The 13,736-nt window shown below is 38.0% G+C and overlaps 1 protein-coding gene across 1 annotated transcript in view; it reads right to left on the reverse strand.

Annotated features, from left to right (window-relative positions):
* Positions 1-4: 4 nt before the first annotated feature.
* Positions 5-13,736, reverse strand: part of LOC102882876 (zinc finger protein 665) — a gene marked incomplete at its 3' end in the record, with an annotated part of 18,380 nt that continues 4,648 nt past the window's right edge. Inside the window, exons 4-6 of the mRNA XM_006908172.3 lie at positions 11,416-11,542; positions 10,858-10,986; positions 5-2,065 (exon numbers count right to left, since the gene is read on the reverse strand). Of these exons, the coding sequence (XP_006908234.2) occupies positions 5-2,065; positions 10,858-10,986; positions 11,416-11,542 (2,317 nt within the window). The remainder of the gene's footprint in view (positions 2,066-10,857; positions 10,987-11,415; positions 11,543-13,736) is intronic.

Below are 13,736 nucleotides of genomic sequence, written 5' to 3' on the forward strand. Positions count from 1 at the left end.
TTAAGGCTTGCACGCAAAATAAAGGCTTTGCCACAATCACTACATTTGTAGGGGGTATTTCCAGTATGGACCGACTGATGGTAACGGAGACTTGAAAGCACCATAAAGGCTTTGCCACACTCATTACATTTGTAAGGTTTCTCTCCAGTATGGATTCTCTGATGACTATTAAGGCTTGCACGCAAAATAAAGGCTTTACCACACTCACTACATCTGTAACGGTTCTTTCCAGTATGGACCGACTGATGGTAACGGAGGTTTGAATGCAACCTAAAGGCTTTACCACATTCATTACATTTGTAAGGTTTCTCTCCAGTATGCAATCTCTGATGTTTAGTTAGGCTGGAATGTGCATTAAAGTCTTTGCCACACTCATTACATTTGTAAGGTTTCTCTCCAGTATGGATTCTCTGATGTCCAGTTAGGCTTGATTGAACAGTAAAGTCTTTTCCACAGTCATTACATTTGTAAGGTTTCTCTCCAGTATGGATTCTCTGATGTATAGTTAGGTTTGAACATGAATTAAACTCTTTGCCACAGTGATTACATTTGTATGGTTTCTCTCCAGTATGGATCCTTTGATGTGCAGTTAGGCTTGAGTGGACAGCAAAGTCTTTGCCACACTCATTACATTTGTAAGGTTTCTTTCCTGTATGAATTATCTGATGAACAGTCAGGCTTCCACGGACACTATAAGCTTTTCCACACTCATTACACTTGTAAGGTTTCTCTCCAGTATGCAATCTCTGATGTACTCTTAGGTTTGAGTGCAGTCTAAAGGCTTTCCCACACTCATTACATTTGTAAGGTTTCTTTCCAGTATGTACCAACTGATGGTAACTGAGGCTTGAAGGCATCCTAAAGGCTTTTCCACACTCATTACATTTGTAAGGTTTCTCTCCAGTATGGATTCTTTCATGTATACTTAGGTTTGAATGTGTACCATAGCATTTGCCACACTCATTACATTTGTAAGGTTTCTCTCCACGATGAATTATCTGATGACTATTAAGGCTTGCACGCAAATCAAAGGCTTTATCACACTCACCACATTTGTAAGGAGTATTTCTCCTATGGACTGACTGATGGTAACTGAGGCTTGAATGCAACCTAAAGGCTTTGCCACACTCATTACATTTGTAAGGTTTCTCTCCAGTATGCAACCTCTGATGTTTAGTTAGGCTGGAATGTGTATTAAAGTCTTTGCCACACTCATTACATTTGTAAGGTTTCTCTCCACTATGAATTATCTGATGATTATTAAGGCTTGCACGCAAAATAAAGGCTTTGCCACAGTTACTACATTTGTAAGGGGTATTCCCAGTATGGACCGACTGATGATAACTGAGGCTTGAAAGTACCCTAAAGGCTTTGCCACACTCATTACATTTGTAAGGTTTCTCTCCAGTATGGATTCTCTGATGTATAGTTAGGGTTGAAAGCGCACTATATAATTTGCCACACTCGGTACATTTGTAAGGTTTCTCTCCACTATGAATTCTCTGATGACTAATCAGACTTGCACGTACCCTAAAGGTTTTGCCACACTCAGTACATTTGTAAGAATTTTTCCTGCATGCTTTCAGGTCTGTCAGTAGTGAAGGATGCATAGAATCATTCCTATATACAGGACGAATGGTGGATTGGACACTAGGAAAAACTCTCTCAAGTGGAGAAACAAAGGAAGTATTGCGGATAGACTTCTTAGCTGGATTACATTCATCAATGTTCCCTTCAGTTTGAAATGTCGTCATATCAGCCCGATGTGACTGAAACCTCAGTCCAAGCCTGTTTTTAATAGGCTCCTTTCCGGCATGCTCGCTATCAAGTTCACCTTTTCTATCAGTGAGATGTTTCCTAGGACTTATAGGCATTCCTTTGTGATTCCTTTCATCATCTCTCTGCTGACAAACAAAACCATACATCTCTTCCTGGATTTTCCTGAAGTAAAAATCTTTGATTACATGGCTTTCACATCTTCCAAATATCACTGTTTGGTCTTCTCCTCCTGTACTACTGGGTTTTGTTGGTTTCAATTTCTTGATCACATATGAAGGACAGAGATCTAAAGAAATTAAAAACACATATTTACCCTACTAATTCATCTCTAAGTAAATGTTTCTTGTTGATATCTAATATTACACCACAAGTTATGTTATACTCAACACAGTTATGTAATTCACTGAACATGATACACAATCTTCTAAAATAACCAAAGAAATAGGTTTCTTTACAACAAAATAGTTGTCACATGCAAATCAAATAAATATAAGGGTAGCCTAGTTTCAATAACCCTATGATAAAAATATTCATTGTGCAAACTTATGTTAGCTTTCAAGGAAAGAGTATTTCCATCATGATTCCAAAATGCATACCATTTGTTAGTAACAACACTGCAATCACATAACTGAGGAAAAACATACACTACACGTACTTTTACATATTCAACATAAATGCTAAAGATAACATTATAATGATAAACCATCCAAACTATTACCTAAAGAATAATCTATAGAGCCATCTGAAATTATACAAAGATACCCTTGAGAAAAATAGAGCAGCAAAAATTCATGTTTAAAAAAAACTTTCATAAAAAATAAAATAAAAAATAAAAAGAAAAAAAGAAAAAAAACTTTCCTAACTGTCATAGAACTATCTGTACCCACAGAAAACTGGCATTTGAGAACATCAATGAGTTGTGCATGTTAGTTATGCTGCATAATAAATGTGAGAAACTATCATCTGTATGTCACAATAAAAGTTAAAAAAAAAAAAAAGATTCTAAGAATCCAGAAGAAAACTAACCGTAAATAACAGATAATCCTATTATAGAAAGTGAACTCTTCCGAACTCTAAATATGCCCCCTTAAGAATGAAAAAAGAACTTTTGTTCTAGAAAGAGCACACAGATTTAGAACTAGAAACTACATGGGCATCACTGACTTTGAATATCAGGTCACAAAAAGACATAACATTATAAAGAAGAATATTAAAAGAGACTCACTGTTGGGAATTTTATGGCTACTCTATAACAGCTGATTCACAGAGCAATTTCCTATGTATGCAGGGCCGTTTGTTCATCCAGTATATGGGCCAACAATATAGAAATAGAGTCTGTGCCTTGGCCATTGATTAAGGTGACGACAGATGTTTCCAAATAAAAACATGGAATATGATGCAGGCAAAAGAATATCTCATAGGAAAGATGCCAGAAAGTTATATCTTATTAAACAAAAGTAACTTGAGTCTTCAGTACAAAACATGCAATATATTAAGCCATCTAACAGCACGAACGTGTTTTAAAGAAGCTTGTGGGAAATACCAATACACATTCAAATAACAGCAGTAGACTCAAGGATTTAGGGACATAACCCTAGTTTATATAGAAAGTGACAAAAACAAAATTGAAACCTGGACCTATAGACTCAGATGACATGTTCAGAACCATGATTGCCCACCTAGGCAATACAGATCACAAAGGTTTATAGCAGGAATTTAGAGAAAAATACTTATTAGTACCAGGAATGTACAAAGATACTTCCAGGGACATATGACAGCTAAGCTGTGTCACTATGACAGTGTTACACAGCCATCAGCCTGGAACTGGTTTCTGAGTTATCTACCACCTACCAAGGGTGACTTCTGAAGAGTTAAAAAATCTGAACATAGCTCTAACTTGTAAAAAGATTAAATGACTAAACAAAAACCATTCAAGATAGAAGTAATAAAAAACATCACTACAAAATTCTATCATTTAAAAAAGCTAACACCAATCTTTCTCAAATACCTCCCAAAAAACTAAAGACAAGAAAACTCTTCCAAATATCCAGGAGGGCAAAAATGCCCTAATAGCAAAGTGAATAATAATGAAAAAATTATTAATAAAGTACAAACCAAGTTAAGTAATACACTGAAAGGATTATCCACCATAACTAAGGGGGCTATGTCCTTGGAAAGAAAGGTAGTTTCCACACAGAAAAATTATTCAGTGTAATATCGTACAAAGACAAATGAAAACCTCAACTGACACAGCAAAAGCATTTGAGAAAAGTTAGCTTTTCACGATTAAAAAAAAAAAAACCCTCAATGAACTAAAAAAAAAAAAAAAAATCAAGTCCCTCAATGTAAAAGAGGACCTATATGACAAGCCCACAGCTAACAACACACTGGTGAAAGACTAAAAGCCTTTACTCTAACATCAGGAACAAGTCAGTGATACCTACTCTCAATGTATCTATAAAATATGGTATTGGGAGGTCAAGGAGAAAATGACACAGATGATAGAGATTTTGTTGTCTCCTGCAACCACATCGAAGTTGTGACAAACACAAAACAAACAGCAAGCAGAGTCACAAAGGATCTAGATAAGCAAGGCCTATAACTAGGGAGAGAAATAAATCACCCTGCAATGGTAGAACGTAGAAGGAGGGGGTGAAGACATGAGGCTGCCCAGTTCCAAGCGGCTGAATGGGACAGAGGCTGTGGAGGTGGCAGCTGGCAGCTGCAGATGCCTGTTAAAGGGGCTGTGTCCCTGAGCTGACTTTTGCAGTGACGGATCTGCTTGCTTTGAGCTCCAGTGCTGGGTAGGCTACGCAGGGGAGACCAGGGACTTACAGGGGGACACTGAGTTCTTGGAGTGAGGGCCAGATGCAAGGCTCTGTCCTTGGCAGAAGTGCCAGCAGTATCCATTGTTCCTCTGTTGAGTCCTCTAGGCTCCCAGTGTCCTGAGGCAGCGTAGCCAGAGAAGTCATCGAACTGGATAATAGAGGTAGTTCCACCCAGGATTCCCTTAAACTCCGCCTCCTCCAACTCAAGGTCCTTCCCAAGCCACGTCTAGTTGTGTCTTCGGGAGTCCAATGCTCTTTCCTGAGCAGTGCCAAGATTCACACTGGTGGCAGCTAGCCTTGGTTTCTGACGTGGCCTTGAGGCAACTATAAGCACAGCATCTGTGGATTACTTGCTGATTCTTAACAAGTGGCCCAGAGGGGTACAGGCTAGGGCTAAACCACTATAAGGACTGTGCCACTGGACACCTACTACACCAAATCACACTAATAAGACTGGAAGACTTAGGAGCTTTGCTTAGTACATAGAAACAGACACAGAAAGGCAGCCAAAATGGGAAGACAAAGAAACAGAAACCATGTGAGAGAACAGAACAGAGATCCACAAATAATGGAGTTAAGCAATCCAAAAGACGCAGAGTTCAAAACACTGGTTATAAAGATGCTCAATGAACTTAGAGGAAGTATAGGTGAATTCAGTGAGAACTTTAACAAAGAGATAAATATAAAAGGGAACCAGTCAGAAATGAAGAATACGTTATTTGAGATGAAGAGTATATTAGAGGGAATCAACAGAGTGGATGAAAAGATTATCAAACCATTGATATAGAGGATGAGGAAGCCAAAGACACTGAATCAGAATGGCAAGAAAAAAGAAGTCAAGACTATAATAATTTAGGGAGCCTATGGGACACAATTAAATGCAAAAACATCCATGTTGTAGGGGTACCTGAAGGAGAAGAAGGGAAACAAGAAGTTGAAAAGCTATTTGAAGAAATAACGATGGAAAACTTCCTTCACCTGGTGAAGGAAATAGACATACAACCTCAGGAAGCTCAAAGAGTCCCAAAAAAGAGGAACTCAAAGAGGCCCACACCAAGACACATTATAATTAAAATGCCAAAGGTTAAATACAAAGAAAGAATCTTAAAAGCTGCAAGAGAAAAGCAGTTAGTTACCTACAAGGGAGCGTCCATAAGACTGGCAGCTGATTTCTCAAAAGGAACTTTGCAGGACAGGCTTGACACAAAATATTCAACATGATGAAAACCCAGGATCTACAAACAAGAATACTTCTAGCAAAGCTATCATTTAGAGTCAAAGGACAGAAAAAAGCATCCCAGACAAAAATAAGCTAAAGGAATTTATCAACACCAAGCCAGTATTACAGGAAATGTTGGAGGGACTTTTTTAAGAAAAAACAAATAATCACGTATCAAAAACAGGAATAAAGAATGGTAAGAACTACATTCCTATCAACAAGTACCTCAAATGGAAAAGAATTAAGTGCTCCAACCAAAAGATAGGGTAGCTGAATAGATAAAAAAACCACACCCTTACATATGCTGCCTATAAGAGACTAGCTTCAGATTAAAAGACACAAACAAACTAAAAGGAAGGAGATGGAAAAGGATATGGCCAAGATGGAGAGGGCATTGTGCTGAATAAAAAAAGTTGGATAGAGAAGGATAAATAGCCCATGATTTCACGTGTACGGAATCTAAAGAACAAAATCAACGACAACAAAAACAGAAATAAACTCATAGATACAGAGACTATTTTGAGGCTACTAAACAGGAAAAGGGTTTGGGGAATGGTGAAAAAAGGGCAAAGAGAGTAAAAAGTTCCAAAATGGAAAGTTCCAAAAGAGACATGGATATATAAAGTGTAGCATATGGAAAAAAGTTAATAGTGTTTTAATAAATATGTAAGGGGGAAGAGGTATATTAGATTTACTGGGGTGATCACTTTGTGAGTTATATAGATCTCTACTACTATGCTGTATAACTAAAACTAATATATTGTTGCCTGTCATCTTTAATTGACCAAAAAAAAAAAATCACTGAATTGTACAATGTAAATATGAGCACCTAATTGTCTATTATATTTCAACAAAGCCGGGAAGTGGGGGAGTGAAAAGGTACTGGAAGTTCTCACCAGAATAAGTAGGCAAGAAAAATAAACATTGAAAGATATGAAATAAAAAACGTAAAAGTCAATTTGAGTTTTATACACTGTCAAAGAACAATCCTCTAGACAATTCCATTCCATTACCATATCATAATACAATAAGCAAAATAAAATTAAATTAATATAAGTAACAAAATAATTAACAAAATATAATGAAATGAAATAGAATTAAAAAAAAAATAAAACTCTTAGGTATAACCTTACGCAAGGAGGGAAAGATCTGTGTACTCTCAATGAAAAGCAATACTGGAAAAATGTAGACAAGACATAGACAAAGGCACAAAGATATTCCAAGTTTATGGACAGGAAGACAATATTGTTAGGGTGTCAACAGTAGCCAAAGTAATCAACAGATTCAATGTAATATTTAGGAAATTTACAACAGCATGTTTTGAAGAAATACAGAAATCCATCTGAAGGTTCAAATGGAATGTCAACACTCTCTAATTGAAAAAAGACTTAAATAAAAATGAAGTTCACGGTTCCCTATTTTGAAATCTGTTACAAAGCTAAACTAATCATAATGTTGTACTAGAATAAAGACAGAGAGCAGAAGGGCAGAACAGAGGAGTCAAATAAATTGAGGTAGATGAAAACAAATGATACTCCAGAGTTGTCAAGACCACTCAATGAAAAAAAAAAATAGGCAATTCAACAAAAGGTGTTGATAAAACAGAAAATAAATATAAAAAAGAATTTTGAACAATTCCTTAAAACACATGGAAAACCAGAGTAAACACAGATAAATTGAACTATGTCAAAATTACAAAATACTGGGCATCAAAGGACATACTCAACTAAGTAAAACGCCAATCCATGGAATAGGAGAAAATACGTGGAAATCATATATATCAGAGAACATTTTACTTACTATTTCGCTGATTTATTGAGAAATAATAAGGAAAAGAACAGACAGATGAAGACATACATTGGGAAACTTATCGGAGAAGGGCCAGAAACTCCCATGCCCCTGGCAACATTCTACTCTCTCCAGTCACCACAGGTTCGCTAACATGGAACACTCTCCTTTTGGGTTTTAGGGAGGTCTCATTACATAGGAATAACTGATTAAATCACTGACCATCATGACGAAACTCAATCTCTAGCCTTTCTCCACTCCCAAGAGGTCACAGGGTGAAACTGTAGTTCCGACTCTCTAATTCCATGGTTGGCTCCCCTGACAACCAGCCTTCCTGTCATTGGGGATTTCCAAAAATCACCTCAATCATATATAGAGATGTGACTGAAAGGGGCTGATTATGTATGAAAAAGACCCCCATTTCACCTCTAAGGCCCTGAAGAGACTGTAGGATCTGAGGGCAAGAGACTATGTGTGGTAACAGTAGATGCCCCCATTGCTCTCATCATTCAGGGAATCCTAAACCTTTGGAGTCTGGGTCAGAAATGGGGACTAAGACCATATATATATTTATGATCATATATCAAGAAGTATCAATTAACTTCTATACTCAACATGAACAATCATCCCACACACTTCGATTAAAATGGATGAAGGACATGAGCAGACATTTCTGTAGAGATCATGTACAAACACAAGAGATGGTCTTTATAACTAATCATGAGGAAACGCATTATCTCAACTACAATATCGCCAGACCCCCATTATGATGGCTACAATCAAAACAACTGAAAATAACACGAGTCAGAGAGGATGTGAAAAAATGGGAATTCTTATGCACTGCTGCTGGGAAGGTAAAATGCTTTAGCTGCTATTGAACCCAGTAAGGCAAGTCTTTGAAAAGCAAACACTGAATTACCATCCCCTATAGACTGAACGTGATGTTTCTTAAAGTTCCAATGCTGAAATCCTCCAAATGACAATCGTAAGCTTGTGGGAGGCAACTGGGTTACGAGGGTGGATCCCTCCTGAGGAGTAGTGTCCAAGCACTCAACATGGATTCGGATGGAAAGAAAGATGGGAAAAACGCATCTTCACGTGTTTGCTTAAAAATGCTATTTCCAGAACTTTATAGATTTTGCAGAAATTGCAGGTGCTATAAAGAACAGTGGGAAAGAAGTTTCAAAAATAAAAAAATCAGGTAACTTTCCTGTAAAATACAATGGAATATTTAAGTATGCCAACATGGACACAGTGGTTCCAGACAGGGTGAGTATTATTAGAAAAGAACAGTTACATCAAGACATAAAAATGCAGTGATAATTACAAAACACTCAAAAAATTATAGAAAACTGAAAACATTCTATAGAAACACCAATAACTCTCACACAACTATGACAAATTTAATGCTGTGCCTGGGATTAAGAATGTGACATAAAATTTATCTACACAGTCTCAAGGTACTGGAAATTCCCAATTTAAAACTTGTACTGAATTCAACTGAAAAAAGAGTAACTTGATATGAGGTACTAAGTCAGGTGAAAAATAGAAAATTAAGAAAATCTTTTAAAAATATTCTAAAATAAGTTTAGGATCAGGGACAAGGGCTGAGGCACCATAACCACCACACAAAAGAATACTGTCATATATATCAAACAATGTCTGTTCCCCAATGCCACCCTCTCACATAGAAAATATAAAACACTAGAGTCATCAAACATATAAAACTGATGACAAGGTAAAACTCAAATTCATTTACAATGCATAGGAATCTATAACATGAAAGAAGCAGTGGCTTAAACGAAAACAAATGATGGTAGACTTCACAGAAGCATCATTCAACTTCCTAAGGTCCCTCAACAAGATGCTTCAAAACTGTACCCTCTGAGGCAACGTGCACAGCGGCACACACTGGGGATAAGAACTGTGGCATGAATGATAGCTTAGTCAGTAGCCTCAAGAAAAAGAGGCTCTGACTTGGACAATGTTCTTGCAGGCGAAATTCTACCAGAAATTCTACCCAGTTGTGTGTGTGTGTGTGTGTTCAACATGATCACAGTGTTCTGGAGAGATGCTTACTGACATTCCGGAAACTGCAAAGAAAACTGAAAACACTTATCAGTCCGACTGTCGTGACAATGTCTATCTCGGTGTCCTGGGACATGCTGACCGCTCTACGGAGCAGCTCCAAGTGCTGCTTCTGTGCGTAGCGGGATAACATTGCAACATATAAGTCAATGTATCTCCGTCAAGCATTTTCCATGACTGAAGACACTCACTCCGTAAGAGAGCCCACCAGGAGTTGTCCATCCCCTATAGGTGGATACCAGCGAAAGACGGTGAACTATCAGACCCCAGCAATGTATAGTTCGTGGGCAAGGTTCAGAAACAAATCATGCAAACTACAGAGAATATGAAATCTGGAAGAGTCCATATTTCCAGATGAGGTAGCGTGGTGCAGATAGAGAAGTACAAGGAATGGGGTCGGACACTGCTGGATTGTAAGGGGAATGCGTGCGCCACTACAGACACCATGCTAGGAGCCTGAAAGATTGAAATGCGCTCCCAGTGTAGGACTAGGAACTGAAGAGACACCCTGTCCACTGTCTTTAGAGATTTCCTAATAACAGGTACAGAAGATCCTATCCACCTCCTTGTGACACATACCTCTGAAATGTGAAGAAAAGGCAAAAGAGATGTCTGAGTGTCCAAAACAGGTAACAGAGCACCAGCGAGCCCCATTTAGAGCACAGAGCAGAACGAAGAGACAGACAGTGCATCCCCTCTTACGAACAGACCTTCCAACCACAGGAAACGGGGATGGGACTGGAACTGGTCCAGGGGGCAGGACTGCAAGGCCTCAGCTCTGCTCTGTACAGACTGAGAACCGAGCACCCGATGAAAACCAGTCCAGAAGGTAAGACCAGGGAACAGAGACTGTGTGACAGCTCGCCCCAAACTCCTGAACTCAAGGAACCAAAGACATCACAGGGGCCACAGATCAGTGTGTTGTGAGTACAATGAAGACTCTGCCTTCCTCTCTGTTGGAACTGCAGCCCCAGTGAGGGTGAAAGGATACATTTCATACCTTGAAGGACAGAGTGGGAAGCTGGAAAGAAGAAAACATTTTCTTTGAGGGATCGCCAGAAATAAACTTCTGTTTGCCCACAGAACTTTCTTGCTTGGGCAGGTCTGCAAACACCATGAAGGCTGTGGATTCTTCTCTCTCTTCTGAGCTCTTACCTGTGTTCACACCTTCGATACGTTCCCGCCGATTTGGCTTTTGTGGTATATTCCACTCACTCTCCAGAGTCCAGGGTGCCTTCCCTTGCTCCAAAATGGAGACGATATACAGATCAGACACAGAAATTCCTGCACATAAGAAAGGAGCATCAAGATCTGTATTCTTCCAGAATCCACAATCTCCGTTTAAATGAGGAATGACTCAAGAACAAGTTTCTAAACCCATCAACTCTTCATCTCCTTCTGTGTATAGGGACCAGTGTCATATGCAGATAGGAACTCTCTTCCAAAAGCTACTGAATCAATACATGGGGATAGGAATCAAAGAATTAAGTATTTTAAGTTTGCCATAGGGCTTTACAAAAACTAAGCCCCAGAACAACCCCTAATGTGTCACAAAGTGGGCAGATCATCTGAAGAAAGGGCGAGGCTAAAGTACTGATGCCACATTATCAAGTCTTTCATGTCTCAGTAAACGGAGCTTTGATCTCTGTCACACAAGGGAAAAGGATGAGACATGCTGGACAGATCTTGACCCTTGAGGGAAGTCATCCTCACCCAGGAACAGCAGGTTCCGGTAGCTCTCCAACATAACTTCTCTGTACAAGGCCCGCTGAGCTGGGGACAGGCATTTCCACTCCTCCAGAGAGAATTCTATGAACACATCGCTGAGTGTCAACCGTCCCTGAAAGTAAATACATTTCAGCAAGGGGAAATGGTGACAGTTCTTATCTACACACAGAATGAGAAGTGCAGAGAGATGTAAAATTGATTCAAGTAGAGAGTTGTGAGAGATCCACATCAGATATTTTTCAGCAAATTATGTATCCGTAACGCTGGTTTATGTTACTTTCCCGTAAAAGGTTATGATAATACAGAAATCAGGGAGAGCCGCTCATTTTTGCAAATAATACTTGAAATTACAATTAAAATTCAACACCGAGTGTCTACACAGAAGGGTTAGATGTTCTACACACTGAGTGACACTCAGTATCTAGATGAGCTAGAGCATGAGTAGTGTCGTCAGAGATGACAAAGTCCACAGCATCTTTTAAAAAATTCAGACTCTTAAACTGTGATGAAAACAGCCATGACAAAATGTTTTAGAACATGTCCTATGTGCATTAGTCTAAATGCTTTACATATTTTAACTTGTTATCAACATAACAGCTCACTGTAGACAAACCTGTTCCCATCTTACAGAGGAGAAAACATGTCACAGACATTCTAAAATACTCAACTCAGCTCAAATCTAAGATGTGATCAAGCAAACACCTGAATTCAGGTGCTGGCATTTAGACCTAACCTAAAAAATAATAGTTAGGTAACAGACAAGACCTCACAGGTACACTGACAAAGCATTCTCTGAGAAAACCTGAAACAAATTCAAGGTCAACAACATTGAGATACATATTAAAGTCATTACATTTGCATGTGCACACACACGTGCATAATGTGATATTATTTTTCTTTCTAGTGAAATCTCACATGAAGTCAAAGAAGAAAACTGAGATCATGGAATATATTTAAGATATAACTGCTAAAAAATATAAAACTTAAGAAATGATATCATTTATAAAAACCATATACCTTTATATAAACCGTCCATGCATGCATTCAAACACATAAAACAAACCAACTGACTGAAAAGACTTGTCTCTTGATACGTTTTTTGATGACTTTATACATAGTCATTTTTATTCATGTGTATTTGAGCATCTTGGGTCAATAAAAATGTGGTACTTATTTTCATTTTTGAAGATTGTAAAGGACGCTAGCAAAAAAATTATACAAACTGAAATCGTGGACTATTTAACTACAAGTTCTAAAAGAACTTGTCGAAACATATAAATACAATTTTACCCATTTACATTGAGACATGTAGGCTTTACAACAAAAGCCAAATAGTGTATTGGTTTATTCAACTTAAAAAAAGGGTTTGAAATTTTAAGAAGTATTATTAGTGTTACACATCAATGTAAGAGATCAAGATTTCAAAAATTCTCACATTTGTGGGCACTTGAAAAACAGTACTTGAATAAGTAATCAGAACAAAAATGAATTTGTAGAAAAACCTGTCATTAACCAGGTACTTTTTGCCAAATATTTGGAAAAACGGGATACATTTTCATTGAAATTACAGTAAAGAAAGGTGGCTGACCAGAGCTTCTGCCTCAGCAGAAACCAGGTAAGAAAAGGAGGAAAAAATAGACTGAGTGGGACAGACAGTCAAAGAGCTGCAACTGTGAAAATTCATAATCGAAGGATAAAGATTGGCTAATAAGGAGAGCAAACTACAGCCTAGAGAGAGCCAGGCTCATGGAATGGAGACAAAACAGGTTATAAGACAAAAACTAACAACAGGCAAAAGACATTATGACATAAAAAGGTCCATTCTCCGAAAGGTTCTAATAATTACAAATAGCGGTGCATATAACATGAGAGCTCCCAAATATATGAGGTAAATGTTGACAGAAATGCAGGTAGAAATAGGCACCAGCACGGTAATCATATGAGACCTCACTATTTCAGTTTTAGTCATGGATACAACAACCAAACACAAGACACATAAGGAAACAGAACATGTAATATCCCCACAGAGCAATGGAGTCTAACAGACATATACAGCACACTACAACTACCACCACCAGAAAACACATTTTTCTCAAGCACACACAAAACATTCTCTTTGACAAAGCACATGTTAGCCACAAAAGAAATATGAAAAACTGTTTACAAATTGCGATTCTAAAATATATCTTCTGTAACCACAAGGAAATGACACTAGAAATAGAAGGAAAAAAAAAAAAACCCACAAAAAAGGAGAAAGTAAACAAGTCTTCTTAAACAACCAACAGATCAAAGTCACAAGAGAATGT

Source organism: Pteropus alecto, unplaced genomic scaffold (assembly GCF_000325575.1).
Source record: "Pteropus alecto unplaced genomic scaffold, ASM32557v1 scaffold443, whole genome shotgun sequence".
Taxonomy (NCBI): domain Eukaryota; kingdom Metazoa; phylum Chordata; class Mammalia; order Chiroptera; family Pteropodidae; genus Pteropus; species Pteropus alecto.